The sequence below is a fragment of the Coenobita brevimanus genome, chromosome 41 (genome assembly GCF_032717465.1).
Source record: "Coenobita brevimanus isolate Jiangsu-jjx chromosome 41, ASM3271746v2, whole genome shotgun sequence".
Lineage (NCBI taxonomy): Eukaryota > Metazoa > Arthropoda > Malacostraca > Decapoda > Coenobitidae > Coenobita > Coenobita brevimanus.
In genome coordinates this window covers 17393436-17414621 of record NC_136994.1, presented here as the reverse complement: position 1 = coordinate 17414621, position 21186 = coordinate 17393436, and the positions used below count along the sequence as shown (strand labels likewise).

At 42.2% G+C, this 21186-nt stretch overlaps 1 protein-coding gene across 1 annotated transcript; it reads left to right on the top strand.

The window, feature by feature from the left end:
* The first annotated feature begins 10667 nt into the window (after positions 1–10667).
* LOC145397454 (uncharacterized) lies at positions 10668–20657 on the top strand. Its single transcript, XM_080270515.1, has 6 exons — positions 10668–10806; positions 11448–11528; positions 16794–16855; positions 19118–19286; positions 20527–20588; positions 20652–20657. The coding sequence occupies exons 1-6, from the start codon at positions 10668–10670 to the stop codon at positions 20655–20657; spliced, it is 519 nt and encodes a 172-aa protein (XP_080126641.1).
* The last annotated feature ends 529 nt before the right edge of the window (positions 20658–21186 follow it).

Below are 21186 nucleotides of genomic sequence, written 5' to 3'. Positions count from 1 at the left end.
CCTGCTCCTAGAGGAGGCTGCAGGTGAGGGAAGCATGGTGGGCATTCCCTCCCGAATAAGCATGGTGGGTGTCATTGCAGTCCTACAGGGGACAGTAGGTGAAAGAATGGTGGGCAACCTTTCCCTGATGAGCACGGTGGGCATCCATTCCCCGATGAGCACGGTGGGCGCCCTTTCCCCGATGAGCACGGTGGGCATCCTTTCCCCGATAAGCATCATCACGGTCCTACAGGGGGCAGTAGGTGAAAGGAGCGCAGTGGGCATTCTTTCCCCGATGAGCACGATGGGCATCGTCACAGTCCTACAGGGGGCAGTAGGTGAAAGGAGCACAGTGGGTGTCATTGCAGTCTTACAGGGGGCAGGAGATGAAAGAAGCACGGTGGGCATCGCCACGTTCCTACTCGGGAAGTCTGTTGGTACACAGATCCTGCCCTAATCCTGGTGAGCGCTGGTCCCGGTAGAGGATAATGCAGCAGGGTGATGTACCTCCTGTGGATTCTGTTGAGGGGAAGAGGGGTGCGTGGTGATTGGGGACGCATGCCCGTCTTGCTCGGGCTCTTGTCACACCTCTCTGTGGTCTTCCCCCGCTCTGTGGTCTCCCCTTGGTATTTCATATATTGTTTCAGTAATGATTATAACTTACTAAATGTTTTCTAGGTGGCTCTGGTGTTTTCGTATCATTAACGATTTATGCAGCACATATACCCTAATCTCCTCTTGCACGTTACATATGGAAACTATGTCGATATTCAAACGATATAAGAACATGCAAGAGATCATTTAAACAGCCTACGTCGTGCACAAACTAACCATGGTCGCTAACAAGTATACTACTCAAACGATGGTAAAAGAAAACGCAAGTGTGTACCAGTGAAGAACCTGTATAAAACAGAGTAAATAAGAAAAAGTAGAGAAGATGAATGAGAGAGGGAGGGAGGGAGTGGTGTGGTGTTAGTGGCCATCACTCACAGACCTACCAACCCCATACGACCCACTGATAACGCGGTGCAATCATAATCTCAGACAGTGGCAAGTGCTACCATGCTGTGCTTCTATGCTGCTCTGGTGCTACTACTCTCTCCTTCATGTAATATATCTTATAAATTCCTTTACATTTTATAGCATATACTATATAGCTAATATTTGCTAAAGGGCATGTGGCTACACACACGAATTTATAACCAGTGACTATGAAGGTGTGTGGCAAGACCCACCACCTTCTTTTGTAAGAGATTAATGAGCTGCCATATGCTAACGAAACCGCCAAAGAAGAGGTGTTACGAACCTATCATGCCACTTAGAATACGACTTCTACCAAGTAACCTAATTCAATCGTAAGTTTTTTCTTTTCTGCGTTAATCATGAGCCTGTCTCGCTGTTCTTGCAAGAGAAAACTTTGATTAACCTTCACGTAAATCGTTAATTCCCCACCCCCTATCACACTTCCAGCCACTCTCTCTCAACCCTGGTGAGAGGGGGGGGGGAATATTTCCTCACTATCCCTGCTTTTTGTAAGAGGCGACTAAAAGGGGCCTTTTGTCTCGTCTTTCTCTAGTTAATGTCCTCTTCTGCTCTTCTGTCCTATCTCTCTTCTAGATATTTCCGTGTTCCTTCCGGCCTTTATTTCCCCTCTACTCCTACTGGGCCATATTATGGTCTGGTGCCAGTTCTTCACTATTCCTTCTCTCTCTCTCTCTCTCTCTCTCTGCCCATGTCTTTAGCCTCCCGACACCATTTTTGGAGGATACATTGAAACAAACCTTCACTACACTCAAACCACTAATCCTTACAAGCCCCTCTTTCACGGGGCATACACTTTTGTCCCAGCCCTACCGCCCACCGTTATGTCCAATCCACCTTACACATTGTTCCCCACCCCCATTTCATAACCCCCACCTGCCTCTTGACGGTGTCATGGAGCGGTAGTGTTACCAGTGCTTACTGATAACAAAATACCGAGATCAATTATTACTCTGTGTTATTTAAACATAGAATTAGGGGGTACTTTTGTCCGTGTTCTTGTCAGCATAAGCATCGTACTGGTGAAATTGCAAGGGAGCTCCCATGCATTAAATTAGCGCCACAGGCGACTCGATTCACGTGTCATCTACCTTTTGTGGGTTGGTAGGTAAAATGAGTACTTTGGGTAACAACTAGGGGAGGTACCTGTGGTAAGCGACCTGCATGATCCAATGGCCTTGACTCCAAAGGTTCGGTGTTACGGAGATAAGCACCGCGGCGAATTAACCACGGCGTAGCCCCCTTCCCCACCTTTAACCTTATCTTTAAGGTCCATAAAGAAAAGGGGAATATGAATCCATGAAACGTCCTCTGTCAACGAAAATACGGTTCTGTTATCTACCACTGTGGTTTCATAGTAAAAGATTCATCAATACTGCACTGTCCAACAAGCATTCACTGTTATAAACTTTTTTACTCAGCGTCACACTTACCGCGGCTAGGTTTTGTATATGAGCAGAGCGTTGTATAAGATGGACGTGGATAGCTGAATAGACCTGAACTTACGAGGAACACCTACACCCTTCCCGTGCATATACGTATACACCATACCTTACGAGAACCACACACGTTTCTACACAATCTTCACCCTCGGTTGCTTCCATTGGTGCCAAATGTCGCTAAACTACTGGGATGAGACTATCCTCTGCCAACATTAACTTGGCCTAAAATGCTGCCTCTCCATTTTGATTACCGAGCTGTACCAAGAGACTACATTGGAAGATAGTGCCAGTCACGAAAAATGTAATGGACTGATTAACTGACTGAAATATGTATTGTTGTAAAGGAAAAATGTGATTTAAGAACCACATAATACTGTCTTACTCTTTCACGGGAACTATGGAAAAATATGCTGCAGTAAGACAATCTCAAATAAGCTCATAGAACTATAGTATGTCGTCAAATACGCGAAAAAAAAAAAAAACTGGAAAAATGCTAAAATCTCTAAAATACGTAACTCGCAGTCTCAGAGCTGCCAAAGAAAATTAATAAATCTTGCTAAACTTCCGTTTGAAAGCTGCTAGACTGTCGCCATATGCAAAATCCTCCAGAAAAAGCGAGAAAAAGTCTAAGATATATTGATCATCACTGGCACTTTGTAGAAATATGTCGATTATAGCTTGATTATTTGTTGCAACACTTTAAACGTTATCTCTTAATAGGAATATCTAGATTAGCGAAGAAAACGCTAAATTGGCAAGGTGCGCTCAAGGCGAAACTGAACGAAATAATTGTGACTTTATTCTTTCATCAGTTCATATGTTAATTATGCAGAATAAAAAAATGTGCTATAACATGTATCCGCATTTAAGTACTCCTCTAATTCTGACTTCATGCAGTCGTATACATTCTTTAATCCACTGTAGGCTGACATAAACTTGGACTCAGTTGAACGAAGTTTTTTGATACTGAACGATACGAAAACAGTCACTTGCAGAGCACAGAACGTTCTCTAATGTGATATAATTTTACACTTGCATCATCTTCTGCAGTTTCCTTGGCACCCTGCTTGGTGAAGTTATTGTCTCTGTTATCACACATTCTCCATTATAAAAGGTGTTGAATGGGAGAGTACCATTATCAGTGACGAAAAAAACATGGTACTCTTCCCATAACGTAGCTCTGCCAGACGCAAGAGGAAAGCAGGATCTCACGAACTAGTTATGTAAAAGCATATTTTACATCAATTATCAGACATCGGGGAAACTTCATGGAGCTTCCGAGAATCAAATTAAAATTCGTTATTATTATTAGCTGGAGTAAAAGATCCCCAGGTTTGAAAAGGGATGAAGTTTCCAATAATCCATCAATCATGTTTTCTTTCAGGCTGCTTTCACGTGATTTTCTTCAGAGTATTAGATATTTTTATATCAGTAGTGACTATCAGTAACCTACTTCTATATGTATCAGTATATTTGTACCTGTAGCTGTACCTGTGCCTGTATCTGTACATGTACCTGTAGCTGTACCTGCATCCGTACAGCACGTGTACTTGTACCTGTATCTGTACCTGTATCTGTGTCTATCGGTACCTGTACCTGTATCTTTACCTGTACGGTATATGTACCTGTATGTGTACCTGTATCTGTACCTGTATATGTGCCTGTATCTGTACCTGTATATGTGCCTGTATCTGTACCTGTATATGTGCCTGTATCTGTACCTGTATTTGTACCTGTATCTGTACCTGTATCTACCGTATCTGTACCTGTATCTGTGTATGTACCTGTATCTGTACCTGTATCTGAATCTGTACCTGTTTCTGTACCTGTATCATTGTATCTTCAGTACAGAAGGGAGAGATGGCCAGGTGTTGTAAGCCTTGCCCACGCTGGTGAAGTACGAATGAGGAGAACGTATTTTTTTAATGCGAGGAAGAAGGAACCAAAGGCCATGAGCCCGCAATAACAGTTCCCTCCAAGAGAAAAACAAAATACAAGAGAGCCAAATTCAAGATCCGATCATTTCGAGATGCCTGGACATACTGCGTTTGAAAGACTGGAGATCATAGGCAACAGGAAATACAGACAGAGGGAGACAGGTCCAGAGTTGATCTGTTGCATAAATGAAGGACTGAGAGTAAGGTTAACTCCTGCATTAGAGAGTTGGACAGAAAAGGGATGGGAGTTTGTTGCTAGACGGGTGCTACGTGCCCGTCGTAGAGGTGGAGGGATGCAAGCAGACAGTTCAGAGGAGCAGTGACCATTAAAGTAGCAATAGAAAAGAGATAAAGATGCAACAGTGCGGCGAAGAGACAGAGGTTGAAGGGAGTCAGTAAGAGGAGGAGGGTTAATGAGACGAAAAGCCTTTGACTCCACCCTATTGAGAAGAGCTGTATGTGGGGAGCCTCCCCACACATGAGAGTTGTACTCTACACAGGGGCGGATAAAACCCGTGTCTAAAGTCAACTGTGCAGGGGTAAAGAATGTACAGAGATGTACGATCTTTCCAAGATATGCTCCGAGAAAATGAAACCCAAGCATGTTCAAGGATGATGCAGAATTGAGCTGGATATTATTAAACATTAGTGGGTACTCCTGTGGAAGATTTTGTCGCGTTGATAGGTGTAAGAACTGAGTCTTTGATACAATAAAAATAACAAGATTATTCTTTCCCCCGTCAGAGATACAAGCCAAGTCAGACATCAGGTGTGCCATAGCCTCATCCCTTGTTTGTTGAAGTAACTGCTGAAATGGACGTTGCGGGAATCGAATGAAAAGGTGAAGGGTGGAATCATCAGTGTATGAGTGGATGGGTTAGATGTACAGCTTAGGTCATTGATGAATAAAAGGAAGAGAGTTGGTGATAGGATAGAGCCCTGAGGAACATCGCGGTTGATAGATTTAGAAGAGCTATGGCCGTCTACAACAGCGGCTATAGAACGACCGGAAAGGAAGCTATAGATGAAGGCACAGATAGAAGGATAGAAACCGTAAGAGGACAGTTTGGAAATTAAAGATTTATGCCAGACGCGATCGAAAGCCTTTGAAATGTCAACTGCAATGGCAAAGCTTTCGCCAAAGTCCCGAAAGGAGGATGACCAGGAGTCTGAACGGTAGGTGAGCAGGTATCCTAGTACGGTAAGAAGCTCCCTAACACCTCTTCCTTAGCTACTTATTTTTGGATATGGTTGGCTAGTATCCTTTTGTAGGTCATTAAAAACGTCATTGCGAGACACCCAAAATTAATAATATCTAGTGGTAGTGAAAAAAAAATATCAAAATACGATAACAAGAGATAACGATAAGGGCGGTGAGTATTGTTTTGATAAGGTCGGCTGATAAGATTGCCAGCATTCAGAGAGAGAGAGAGAGAGAGAGAGAGAGAGAATTAAAATAGGCTTGTACTGTTGATTCGAAAAAAAAAAAAAAATCTTACCCAATTTTGTTTTTGTGGGACGGTTGGAGATAGAATATGATGCTAGTCACGAAGAAGTGCCATGGAGAGGATGTAGAGCCATGGTGTTGTCTTTTTCTGCCACGGAACTGCCTGAAGGAAGCTGCAAAAGGAGAAAAATCCGCCTAGCTAAACTAAATGAACAACAGCATCACATTCTAGTGTTAATCTTTTGTTACAGTCCATCATATAAGATGGAAAGATGATAATTTTATGCCTGGTTAAATATCAGGTTTCTTCAATTGCTTTCTTTGAGGGTCCAGTTACACTCCATTCCTGTGTAGCAGAGGTCCTTATATATATATATATATATATATATATATATATATATATATATATATATATATATATATATATATATATATATATATATATAAAGCTTCCTTTATAAGAACGACATACTATACAATCTGCAAAAGTAAGTCGCTAAGGTCCACATCTAAGCTCGTTGCTGTCCGGATTTGGACCACGGCCCGCCATTTGAGTACCTGTATCTGTATGCTATAGATGATAGAGATGAAATTTCTAGCGACAATCGGCAGTTTTAATCAGTGCACAGAGGTGGGTGTTTCCTACCGACAGCTCACTGTTCCATTCACACCACCACAAGCACCATGCCGCCTACAGGTTCGTATATACTCCTTTCACTTTCCCCTGGCCTAAAATTGTCATCATGTATGCTTAGTTGTATCGGTGCCACCACTTGAAGGCGTTCCTCTCCAGCATAGATTTGAAACTGCGGTGATTTGGTGGTTAGCGTACTATCTCGTAAAACGCGAGCCCAGTTGTCTTGGCTTCGAGCCCATTTAGTGGTGGACATTTAGAGCAGGAGCTGATAGTATGTCTGTTGCCTTTTACTGATAATATACACGAGCTCCGACACACACAATCATAGCCAATATAACGCGTCGACTTCCACATACAATACATCATTTTTCCTACACACAAACACTCTTCCTCCATACGTACTTGGCCAGCACTAGGTATGCGGCAGGAACATGTGTCCGGTTCAGGGAAGGTGGACGCCTCTGCTCTGCACAGTCCCGGGTCACCCTTGGGCAAGATGCAGCACCCTTTAGTCCACCAAAAAGTCATAGTAGGTTACCATTGACCCGGGAGGTACTATATCGGGAATGACGTATGGCTTAGGTGCGGTAGCTGGTCTTACACAACACTCCCAGGCGGGGAACTCAACCATATTTAACAAGTAGCCAAAGTCCTCGATGAGACTACTACTCATACATATCCCTTGCACAGTTCATCCTTTTCGGGTTTATGCCTCTTCCATTTTTCCTGCACCTCACCAGGCACAAGGACTCTGTTCCGACCCTGGCGACGCCCTGTATGAAGGTGTCTGCTTGCTTGTGGTCGATGAGTCTGCTTGGCCACACAAACCGGGGTAGAACAGTAACAACTTTGCAAGCATGGGGAAGGTTTAAGTAGTTACTCCTCACAGGTGAAAGTCCGGTTCCGCAGTGGACTTGATGAGGAGTAGTAATAGTAGTAGTAATAGTAGTAGTAGTCGTAGCAGTAGCAGCAGTAGTAGTAGTAGTAGCAGCAGTAGTGGTGGCAGTAGTAGTAGCCCCAGGCTCATCTGTATGTGAACCCAGTGGACTGCAGGCTAGAATTGTCGTTCTCCTACAGCCCACCATATTCGTTTAGGGGGGAGAGCGAGGAAATTGAAGGAAGTTTGTATTTTGTACCCCGGGAAACCATTTACTACGCTGGGTGGTAACCATATAACCAAATGACGCCTGGTGGTTTAGTGGGTTAAGGCGCTCCAACCAGATGGAACTTGTAAGGGTTCCATCTGAGGGGTAGTTGGGGATTCATGTTCACGTAATGCTACTCAGGGAAGAGACTCTGGTCACTGTTGCCTTAAATGTCAGGACTGGATAGCCTAGCCCCGGGCCCCTACAGTCCTGTCTATATGGGGCAAACCAAGACTGAATGATGATGATAATGATTATTATAACTATTATTGTTATTTTTAGTAGTAGTAGTAGTAGTAGTAGTAGTAGTGATAGTAGTAGTAGTAGTGATAGTAGTAGCAGTAGTAGTAGCACTCTTCGTAGCAGAAGGAGTAGTGGTGGTGGTGATGGTGGTGGTATTATTATTATTATTATAATTATTATTATTACAACTGCCATGATTAAGTGATTTTGGATAGGGGAATCTGGGGGACACTTAACCCTGCCAGAAACCCCTGTTATTACTGAATGATGACTGAATGGGAGCGTGGCCCATTGGATTGGGCTCCCATTGGATTGGGCAAATTTGGGCTGTCTGGACATTGCTACTCCTCACCCTGCCCTAGGGTGGGAAGGGAGGTCCGGATGATAATGATGATGATTATTTGGAAGGAGGTAAAGAAAGTAAGGCAGTGTGAAAGGGGAAATAGTAGGGGAGTGAAAGATAGGAATAACAGATTGTTGGTGGAGAAGAGAGAGAAATTGAGGAGATGGAAGGAGCACTTTGAGGATTTGTTGAATGTAGAGAGTGAGAGCAGTGTGAGTATAAGTGGTTGGGGAATGGCTGGGAGAAGAAGAGATGAGAGGAGGGAGGAAGAGATCAGTAGGTCGGAAGTAGTGGAAGCGATGAAGAAGATTAAGCTGGGAAAGGCCCCAGGAATTGATGGAGTGTGTGGTGAAATGCTTAGGTATGGGGGTGAGATTGTTGTGGAGTGGATATGGAAGTTGTGTAGATTGGCTTGGGAAGAGGGAAGGGTTCCAGAGGACTGGAAATCAGGTATAATTGTTCCTCTGTACAAAGGAAAAGGGGAGAGAGAAGTATGTGGTAACCATAGGGGTATTTGCCTTCTTAGTGTGACTGGTAAAATATATGGTAGAATACTCATTGATAGGGTTAGGCATATGACAGAGGAGCTAGTTGGAGAAGAACAAGGGGGATTTAGGAAGGGAAAAGGGTGTAGATCAGATATTTGTTCTAAGATGTTTAGTGGAGAAGTATCTAGAGAAGGGAGGAAAGTGTACGCTGCCTTCATGGACTTGGAGAAAGCTTATGACAGAATAGATAGGAAAGGTATGTGGAAGGTACTAAGAATATATGGAGTGGAGGGGAAATTGTTGAGTGCTGTGAAGAGTATGTACGAGGGAGCTAGGGCTACGGTGCGAGTGGATGGTGAGTTGAGTGAGTTCTTTGATCTCAATGTGGGACTGAAACAGGGGTGTGTAATGTCTCCATGGCTGTTTAATATATATATGGATGGGGTCGTAAAGGAGGTACAAGGTAGGGCAGTGGATGTGGGGGTGGCCCTAATGAATGAGGGTGAGATTTGGAAGCTTCCGGTGTTGCTGTTTGCTGATGATACAGTATTGTTGAGTGAAGATGAATGGGAGTTGCAAGGTTTGGTGAATGAATTTGGGACAGTGTGTAGGAGGAGGAAGCTGAAAGTTAATGTAAACAAAAGTAAAGTTATGGTGTTTGAGAGGAATGAAGTCACAGAGTGTGCAGTGAGGTTGGATGGTGAGGATATGGAGAATGTGAGTGCATTCAAGTACTTGGGTAGTGTGATGAGTAAGGATGGAACTTTGGGGGATGAAGTACGTGAAAGGGTACAGCAGGGAAGGAAGGTTGTTGGCACACTGAAAGCAGTGATGAGAAATAGGGAGGTGAGTATGGAAGTTAAGAAGTCACTGCATGATGGTATTGTGATCCCTACCCTGACGTATGGAAGCGAGGCGTGGACCTTGCAAGAGGGGAACAAGTCAAGAGTGAGAGCAGTGGAAATGAGTTACTTGAGAGGAGCATGTGGAGTGACATGGAGGGACAGGTTGACGAATGAAGAAGTGAAGGAACGTTGTGGGGTAGATGTGGATGTGGTTGAAAAGATTAGGAGAAATACACTGAGGTGGTTTGGACATGTGGAGAGGATGGAGAATGAAAGACTGACTAAGAGGGTGTATGTAGGTGAGGTGGAGGGAGGGAGAGGGAGGGGTAGACCGAGGGTGAGGTGGAGGGATGGAGTTGAGAGGTATATGAGGGAGGGGGGGGTGAGTTGGGGGGAGGGGAGTCAAATGGTGGGTGACAGAGTGACTTGGAGGCGTTTTGTCTGCGGCCACCCTTTGCGGGATTAGGGCGTCGGGCTATAGATAGATAGATAGATAGACCACCACTACCATTACTACCACTACTACTGCAACCACTATTATCATTATTTCTCCCAAACAGTGCACAAGACACACGACTGTGGCCGGAACCGAATCTACCAGTTCCGTCCACTTTACAACAACACCATCCACTTCAAAGTCAAGGCCTCGCATGACGTCAACCTCTGTCTCACGTATGGCCACTGCGAGACCCCTTCCAACATGTTTGAGATATTTTTGGGCGGGTGGGGAGGGCATCAGAGTGGCATAAGGAAGAATAAATGCCAGGATGTATGCCGCGAGAACACCCCGGGCATTTTGTGTTCCCATGAGTTCAAAGGATTCTGGATCGTTGCCAATAAACATGCCATTAAGGTAGGTGGTTACTTTTTCTTTCTTTCCTAAGGTGACAGTGTAATCATTGGTTTTGGCCATATACTAGTAATGAAGTTGTGAAATCTTTAATTATTGTGTGTTGCGCACCTCGTAAAATTGAGTATTGAGGCCTTATGTACAGCAATAAATCTTGCTCCAGAACACTAGCGTAACCAGAGGACACTGATAACGCTGACTGAGCCGTACCCGCAACACACGAGAAGTAATGGAAGAGCAGCGTTGTATATGGACCAGTCTGTATTAGGCATGACTTTATTTTGGCAGGTTGGTCGTGAGAGAGAGGCAAAACACTTCCTCTGCTTCAAGGACCCCACCATGCACTTCACACCCACCCACTATGGCTTCTGCACCGCCTATGGGGCCACGGGGGCATGGACTTTTGGCGGTTAGTGACGGTTTGCGTGTCTAACTGTCCGTGGTGTTGTTTTGGAGGGTGTTTAACTGTTTCCTGTTTCTGTAGCTTCTTGTTAAACGTTTCCTGTCTCTGTAGTCTTTTGCTTAAATATTTCCTGTCTCTGTAGCCTTTTGTAGAGTCCTTAAACGTTTCTGGGGTGTTCAAGTGTCCTTATCAGTCCTTATGGAGCATCTTTAAACTCTTCCTGTCTCTGAAGCATTTCCTAACGTCTTTAAACGTTTAAGGAGCGTTTAGGTGTCATTAATAGTGGTTTTGGAGCGTATATGAACGTTTCCTGTCTCTGTAGCCTTTTGTTTATATTTCCAGTCTCCAGCCTTTTTGTAGCGTCTTTGAACGTTTCTTCGGTATTCAGGTGTCCTTATTAGACGTCTTGTAATACTTTTAAACGATTCTGTAGTATTCAGGTGTTCTTAATAGTCATTTTGTTGAATATACTAAATGTTTTGGGTATTCATGTGTCCTTAGTATTCGTTTTTGGAATATTTAAACGTTTCCTGTCTCTGTAGTCATTTTTGCAGCATCTTGAAACGTTTTTAGGGTATTCAGGTGTCCTTTTATTTCGTTTTATTTATTTATATATTTGTTTATAATTTTACTTTTTTTTTTTTCAGACGAAGATCATTGCCACGGCCCACCCAGCTTCCCAGGCCACCGTCCTCCATTTCCAGGACACCCACCCCCACGGTTTCCAGGTATAATAAACTTTTCAGATACTTTAAAAATACAATGATGATGATGATGATGATGATGATGATGATAATAATAATAATAATAATAATAATAATAATAATAATAATAATAACAATAATAATTATAATAATAATGACACACACACACACACACACACACACACACACACACACACACACACACACACACACACACACACAGGGTGTCCCGTAAAACGTGTGGCAAACTTCATAAGGTAATCTTTAGAGTAAATTTTCAGTCAGGAATGACAGATCAACATGAGCAACTATTACTCAGAATTAGGCCAAATGTCTGACGGGCGTTTCATCAATCAGTGAAGTGTTACGTCTCGTCCACACCGAATGCTTGCTGATGCTGGCGAGTGTGGGCTGGGGTGGGCGTGAATTTATAAGGTTTGCAGTGACAGAACCCGCCCACACCAGCAAGCGTCTGGTGTATGCATGAATTCAGGGGGGGCTTATATATTCGCTAATTTATTCTTTTGGGGACATTTTTAAATCTCTATATTTGGAGCCATTTTCGAGACATCTTTAAATTTATTCTTTTGGAGATATCGTTAACTGATGATTATAGAAATTATTATTATTATTATTATTATTATTATTATTATTACTTTGCTTTTGGAGACATTTTAATTTTTGCATTTTGAAGACGTATATATATATCTTATTTTTTATTGTTATTATTATTTTTTTTTTGTAGGTCACCCTCCTGGCTACCCGGGCCCGCCAATGCCACCACCACCACCACCACAAGGCTTTTTCCCGCCACCCCACACAGGCTACCATAGGCCGCCAAATCATCCACATTATTGACTTGGCGCCCTGTATCTCGCCGTGGGGGTGTACTCTTTTCACCGCATCATCTTTGTTTTACAGTAGCCTACTTTGATTATTTAGAGTGTTTAATAATGCTTACATGCTGAGATTTAGTTTGCTGTGTGTATAGTAGTAGTAGTCAGGGGCCTCGTTTTGTCTGCAAATGGGAGGGGGACAATCGGCATCATAATACTATTTTGCCTTCACCGCAGGAGGGGGGGGGGGCCGGGGTGCGTAGCCACCCGGCCACCAGCGGAGCATTTTGTAATGTGACATGGGTCAGGCATCAGGGGTGATGCATACGTGAAGAATGACCTGAGTAAATACATCTGGTGGGATTAACCTCTCTTAATCCTTGGCTCAGGTGACCACTCGAACTGCTCCGCTCAGCAGGAAATGATTTTCATATCACGTTAACTGCACTGTACTGTATAGAAAGGATTTTTCCATCAAGAAAAAAAAAAAGACGTAAAGCTATTAATCCTGGAAAGTTTCACCTAGAAAAGTGGGGGGGGGGACGAAAGATACTCTGTCCCCCAGGCTCCAAAAAGTGGGGGGGACACGTCCCCCTGTCCCCCACCCAAAAGAGGCCCCTGGTAGTAGTAGTTGTAACCCCAGGCTCATCTGAAACGTGAACCCAGTGGACTGCAGGCTTAAACTGACCTGCATTCAGAGAGAGAGAGGGAGAGAGAGAGAGCGGCTTTCATTGGTGAAAGGGGGTTGAATAATGGTGAGAAAACTTGGTATTTTTACTTGTCCTCAAAAAATAAACAAATGAAAAACCACGTCAGTCTGTTTTCATTTGACGGAACTGGAACACAACCCCAATTTGAACAGTAAGTCGTAGATGCATGAAATTCGATGAGCCTCCTTGGTTACTAGTCAAATCAACCCTCCAGTCTGAGTGCACTTGGCCATCAACTGAACTGAAAGGGGTTAGGGCTCTTTGTCAGGGAAAAACCAACCAGTAACAGACACGTAACAATAAAAAAAAAACAATCAATCAATCAATAACGCGAGTGGAACATGTGACAGTGAGTAATACCATTATCTCGACTGATTTCTTGCAACGACTTATCTGTGCTTTATCAGGGTCCAAAAACACACCGACACGCATATTTCCCTTATTTCTTTTTATTCTGTGCTCTCTTGTGCTTCATGTAGAACAAAATAATAATGTGATAGTTAACTGAACATTCTTCATTCAAAAACAAGTGGGAGTTACAAGGAATCATTGTAAGTTTGTGAATATCGCTCAAGGTTACGTGTTGACTAGAATACGTCTGGCAATGCAATCAAAGACTAACCAAACGCCGTCAACACACAGTCATGCCTTTTTTTTTTATTATTCTATTTTCCTTCATTTTTTATTGAACCGAAAATAAATATGGGGCAAATATCACACTCGATTATATATTTTTGTCATTGTCACTAGCTTAAAAAAAAAAAAAGGCTTTACTGGGAAAATATTGCCGTGATAAGGGCCGGAGTCTTCTAAAAAGTCGCGCGCCATGTTGTTGTCGTATCTCAGTTATCAGGACGACGCCGAAGGGAGGATATAGTAACCATGGCTTGTAAGTACTATTTGTTTTTCTTGGCTGTTGTAGTTTTTTTTTCATCTGAGGGAACTGTACCATTCTCGCAGTTTAAATACTAAATCATGGTGACGTAAAATTCAATCTCTTCGTCATGAGGTAGAATTCCTAGGTTACTAGACTGATATTACTCCATCATGGACCAGAATTTCATCCTCATCTAGCTTATTTAATGTATCTCAGTGGCAAAAATAAGAATACTATGGCTCTACATCCTTTCCATTGTTGTTTGTGGGTGGCATCGTATTCTAGTATTAAAATATTGTTACAGCTCAGCATTCAAGATGGAGAGGTGGCTATTAATAGGCCAATTTAAAACTAATTACTCCTTTACCTGTACATTACTCTCTCTACCAGCAGTTGGGGAAAATAGGCGGGATGATGATGGTGGTGGTAGTGGTGGTGAGAATGACGATGGCAGTTGTGATGATAGGAGGAGGAAAATGATGGCTGTGACGATGATGATGTGAATGATGATGATAATGGTGACAATGATGATGAGGATGACAGTGATAATGATGATAAGGAGGAGGACGATGACGATAATAATGGTGATAATGATGAGGATGACGATGATAATGGAGAAGGACGATGATGATGATGATAAGGAGAACGGAGATGATGATGAGGATGAGAATGATGATGATAAGGAAGAGGAGGAGGAGGAGGAGGAATAGGAGGACGATGATGATGATGGGGAGGGGGAGGAGAAGGAGGACAATGATAATGATGAAGCTAATGAGGATGAGGGTAATGATTATAGTAACAACTACCGGTAATACTATTACTACCACCACCGCCACTACTATTTATGTTATTGATAATAATAATAATAATAATAATAATAATAATGTGGTTTTAGACTAAGATCCAGGGTAGTCCGTAAATAGCGCTCCACTATATCTTACGTGATGACGGTACGGCTCAGTCTGCTGGTGTGGGCGTGGATGAGGCAGTGGCAATAGGGAATGAAAAAAAGGGTGCGAGGGAGACCGGTAACGCACGAGAATGTGCCTGGAGGTGAAAGACACGTAATATATTTGGACTTAAAATCGCCATCTCTTCATCTTGAATGCTGAGTTGTAACAGTAGATGAACTATACGATGTTAGTCACGAAGAAGTGCTACGGGGAGGGTGTAGAGCCATAGCATCGTCTTGTTCCGCCACTGAGCTACGTGAAATAAGCTGCAAAAGGACGAAAATTTGGCCCAGCTTAAGGTGAAAGGAGTATAGATTATATTAGCAATTATGGCTTGATTTAGCGCTGTTCATTTCCCTCACTTGGTAAGCTTATGCTATTTCTTCGGTAGTAGTAATCGTAGTAGTAGTAGTAGTAGTTTGTGTGGTAGTAGTAGTTGTTGTTGTTGTTGTGGTAGTAGTAGTAGTTTGTGGTAGTTGTGCTTGTAGTAATAGTAGTGGTCGTAGCAGTAGTAGTTATAGTAGTAGTAGTTGCGGTGGTAGTAGTTGTAGTAGTAATAGTAGTAGTAGTAGCAGCGATAGTAGTAGTAGTAGTAATGGTAGTAGTAGTAGTAGTAGCAGTGGTATTAGTATTAGTAGTAGTAGTAGTAGTCGCTGTGGTAGTAGTAGTAGTAGTAGTAATGGTAATAGTAATAGAAGCGGTGGAAGTAGTAGTAGTAGTAGTAGTCTGGCTGTAGAAAGCATTGATATTTCCCGTACTGGACGTGTGTAAAGTAGACCGTGGAGAGATAAGACTGTTTTATCTCTTATCGCCTCGCTCACCTGCATATCTCGTCCTCATTACTTCAGACGATTTCCTTAAGCGTAGGAGAGGACCCTGGTAGTGAAGGGTTAATGAAGAATGTGTGTAAATCCTGAAAAACAAAAAGAAAAAAGATTGAAATGATGGAGTTGCTTTGACTAAGAAGGGAACTGTAGTCTGTAGTCCACTGGGTTGGCATTCTACTACTACTACTACCACTACTACTACTACTACTACTACTGCTGTTACTACTACTGTTACCATATCAACAGCAACAACAACAACAACAACAACTACTACTACTACTACTACTACTACTACTACTACTACTACTACTACTACTATACCACCACTACTACTAATACTACCACCACCACCACCACCACCACCACTACTACTACCACTACCACTACTACTACTACAACTGCTACCACTGCTACTTATAATTATAGTAATAAATAATAATAATAACAATGAATCCCTCTTTACACAAAATTTTTATCCCTGTTACTTCACTTGATCTAAAATTAATATTTCCATCTCGAATCCTGCAAGAGATTAACACAAGGACGGCGCTAGTCACGAAGAAGTGCTGTGGAGGGGATGTACAGTAGAGTTGTGGTATTAATATTCTACTAATGAACTGTAAAGAAACTATATGCAGCGCTAGTCACGAAGAAGTGCTGTGGAAGGGATGTAGAGTTGTGGTATTAATATTCTACCAGTGCACTGTAAAGAAACTATATGCAGCGCTAGTCAAGAAGAAGTGCGTTTTGTTTTCACTGTCGTGGTGGCGCGAAATTCGAATGGGTCTCTTTGGTTACTAGTCAAATCAGCCCTCCAATCTGACTACACTTGGCACCGATTTATTACGTGGAAGCTATCAGCCAGTCTATCTATGTATCTATTTATTTATCTGTTTATCTGTCTGCCTATTTATTTATCTGTTTATCTGTCTGCCTATTTATCTATCTATATCTATCTATCTATCTATCTGCTGTATTTATCTTCCTTCTTACTTACCTACCCACCTGTCTGTCTACCTTTCTACTTACCTACCTACCTATGTGTCTCTAATTATCTATCTAACAGCATGTCTGTTTTCTCCACAGTGTACGAGACGCCGAATTGTGGCACTAACCGGAAGTACATATTCCGGAAGCTGAAAGGACAGGTACCGTAATCCCCAGCTTCTTTGTACCTTTCCCTAAGCGATATATATACACACACACACACACACACACACACACACACACACACACACACACACGTTTATACATACAATGGGCCGACGAAAGATACCGGTTAGTATTACAGATTTTATATTAACAATTCGGTATATCATTTGGTTTGGATTGTACTTAATTTTACTGTTTCATCATAATTTCATAAAAGAAGCTCATGGTATATCTAATGTAACAGTAATTTTCTAAAACCGGGACATTTAAGATCTCTCTCTCTATCTATCTATTGCCAGACGCCTCAATCCCGTTTGGGGTGGCTACAAACAAATCGCCTCCACGTCGTCCTGTCCCCCGCCATTTCACTGCCCTGCTCCCAACTCACACCCCCACTCTCTCATATACCTCTCCACCCCATCCTTCCATCTCATCCTCGGCCTCCCCTTCCCTCTACCTCCTTCCACCTCACTCACATACACTCTCTTCGTCAGTCTTTCACCCTCCATCCTCTCCACATGGCAACATTTAAGATAATTTGCTAAAAAGCGGGACATTTAGGTCACAATTAAAAAGGCGGGACAGACAAAAAAAAAAAAAAAGCGAGACTGGTCACGTTATATTAGTTGCATAGAAAAGTTGAATATGGTATATGAGTAGTAAGACCCGAGAATAAGACAAGGGTAATAAAGATCAATATGGCCTCCACAATGTTAGCAGCATACTAGAGTTAAATATGACATACGTGTTTAAATCTTGTTCACATCTTGCAAACAATATTACAGGGAGTTTAAATCTTGTTCACATCTTGCAAACAATATTACAGGGAGTTTAAATCTTGTTCACATCTTGCAAACAAAATTATAGGGAGTTTAAATCTTGTTCACATCTTGCAAACAATATTATAGGGAGTTTAAATCTTGTTCACATCTTGTAGACAATATTATAGGGAGTTTAAATCTTGTTCACATCTTGTAGACAATATTATAGGGAATTTAAATCTTGTTCACATCTTGCAAACAATATTATAGGGAGTTTAAATCTTGTTCACATCTTGCAAACAATATTATAGGGAGTTTAAATCTTGTTCACATCTTGTAGACAATATTATAGGGAATTTAAATCTTGTTCACATCTTGCAAACAGTATTGTAGGGATTTATATTTATTTATTTTTTTAATGATTATTTTTTCGCCTGTTTCCTTGCGTAGTTGCCTCTCAGTTTAAGCACCGGACATCCTGCATCTTTATTTTCTCTCTCTCTCTCTCTCTCTCTCTCTCTCTCCAGGATTATAACGATTACCGACTGCCCTGCCAATATCTTACTCTATATCTTATGGGAGAAATTCCATATACTTGCATTGGATATTTATTTACCGTCCTCTTGAAGTCTCTGTACAAGTCTATGGCAGAAATTACACATCTTAGGGGTTTATGTCTGTCTCCATAGTCATTTTATAAAGTGTTGAAATAATGTTAATGTTTCCTTTCAGTAGTAAAATCACACTATTATTATGTATCTTGGCGCATCATTCCCTCGTCAATTTCATGCACAGTGGTAGTAGTTATGGTAGTACAATAGTAGTAGTAGTAGCAGTAATAGTAATGTAATGGGGTGTATAGAAACCCGCGTTGCTTAGATTAAAGTGGGGATTTTTTTTTTTTTTTTTTTTTGGGGGGGGTTCAGTGGTAACGTGCGCGCCTATTAAGTGTGAGGGCCTGAGATTGAAGGTCGGCCAGTACAGTGTGATACAGTTGTTAAGTTTCAGTCCGTTTATTACATTGGTTGGCGGTGGCGTGTGATGTGAGGCGAGGCTTGGAGGGCAGTGATGTTGGTTAGCTGCCAGTGTCCAAGTCCTTACATTCCAGGGATGAGATGTCTGGTGTGGTCCGCAGCGTCCCCAGTGGTGGCCTTCGATGCTACGCTGCCGTGTGTTCAAAACTCACCAAATTAATCACCAAGGGGAGAAAAGAGTGATGTAGTGGGGTTTATAAAAGCCCGCGGTGCTAAGAGGCAAAGCGGGGATCCTCGCTTTGGCTTAGTGGTAACGTGCGCGGATATGAAGCACAAGGGCCTGAAACTGAATCTCGGCCAGACCATTGATTAATTTAAGTTTCAGTCTGGTCATTACAGTAGTAGTAGTAATAGTACTAGAATATGTATTTTATTTTATTTTTTCTTTTTCTTTCAGCTGCTGTGGTTTCGAGTTAAGGTACCATATTTATTCCCATTTATTTATTTATCTATTTTTTTCCAGGTGCTCCGTTTTCGAGTGAAGGCCGCCCATAATGCCAACCTCTGCCTCACCATGGCGGACGGCGAGACTCCCGCCAACATGTACGAGGTGTTGCTCTGCGGGTGGAACGGAAAGGAGTCGTGCCTGAGGAAGAACAAGAAGCAGGATTTGCATAAAGTGAATACGCAAGGTTAGTTTGGGCCTTGATACTGCCCCCCTTTCCCTTCCTTGTACCCACTTCCCCCCTTTTTCTCCCTTGTACTCCCTTCCCCCCTTTTCCTCCCTTGTTCTTCCTCCCCCTTCCCTCCCTTGTACTCCTTCCCCCCCTTCCCTTCCTTGTACCCCCTTCCCCCCTTTTTCTCCCTTGTACTACCTCCCCCCTTTCCCTTCCTTGTACCTCCTTCCTCCCTTGTTCTTCCTCCCCCTTCCCTTCCTTGTACCCCCTTCCCCCCCTTTTTCCTCACTTGTGCTTCCTCCCCCTTTCCCTTCCTTGTACCCCCTTCCATCCCTTTTCCTCCCTTGTACTCCCTTCCCCCTTTCCCTTCCTTGTACTCCCTTCCCCACCCTTTTCCTCCCTTGTGCTTCCTCCTTCCTTCCCTCCCTGGTCTATGTTTACCTTCCAGTACATTTAGGGACCTGCATGTAACACTGACTGGTTGGGTTCATGTGCTGTGGGAAGAGTAGGACGTTAGGTAGTTATCTGCCTTCACGTAAAGACCTCAAGGGGGATATCCAGAGACATAAAATTGTTTGGGTTTATCTAGACTAGTAGTAGTAGTAGTAGGTAGTAGTAGTAGTTAGTCATAGAAGTAGTAGGGTAATAAAAATTAATAGTAATAATGGTGTAGTTGTAGTAGGAGTGTAGTTGTAATAGTAGTAACAGTAATAACAGTAGTAGATGTAGTTGTAGTAATAGTAGTAGATTAAGTTGTAGTAGTAGTAGTAATAGTAGTAGAAGTAGTTGTAGTAGTAATAGTAGTAGTAGTTGTAGTAGCAGTAATAGTAATAGAAGTTGTAGTAGTCAAATAGTAGAAGTAGTTGTAGTAGTAAAATAGTAGAAGTAGCAGCAGTAGTAGTAGTAGTAGTAGTAGCAGTAGTAGTCTAGAGCAGATGAGGTACAAAATAATAGTCCCTTGAGGTTTAAAGATAAGCGACTATACTCTCTTTACACTAACTTGGCCCAGATTTTCGTCCTTTTCCAGCTTATTTCACGTAGCTCAGTGGCAGAGAAATATATTGTTATGATTTTTCATACTTTCCATAGCGCTTCTTCGTGACTAGCATCAAAATCCAGTGTTAATCTGCTGCTACAACTTAGAACTCAGCATGGGGATACGGCACTTTTAGGCCAAGGTAGAGAAAAAATAGTATAGTGCATTTGATACTTGATAGGCAGAACTGATGCATGTTTTATTTATTTATTTTTGCAGGATACATCAACCAGCACGAGTTTAAAGGCTTCTGGATTGTCATAACCAACGACTCCATTAAGGTAGGTGTTGTGTGTGTGTGTGTGTTCTTACCTAATTGTTCTTACCTAATTGTATCTGTACAGGAATGAGTCAAGCTCGTACTGTCCCGTGTCTTAAACCATATTTATCGTACATGTCCTTAAATTTGTGAATTGTTTTGGCACACACTATTTCATTCGGTAGTGCATTCCACTGATCAATTGCTCTATTTGGGAAACTAAATTTCCTTACGTCTTTATCACCTCTCTTCTTATGCAGTTTTTTGCAGTGTCCTCTTGCTGATGCTTCCCTTTAGGTTAAGTAATCATTTATATCTATTTTCTCCTTCCCTGATATGCATTTATATAGCATAATCATGTCACCTCTTTTCCTTCTCTCCTGTAGTGTTGGTAGATTCTGTTTATTTAGTCTTTCTTCGTAGCTTAGATCCCTTAAGCTTGGTACCCATCTTGTAGCGGCCCTTTGAACTTTTTCAATCTTGTCTATGTGTTTTTTGAGATGAGGACTCCAGACTACTGATGCATACTCCAGGGTTGGTCTGATGAATGATGTTATTATCTTTCTTAGCATGTCTTCATTTATGTATGTGAATGCTATTCTCATATTTGCAAGCAGTGT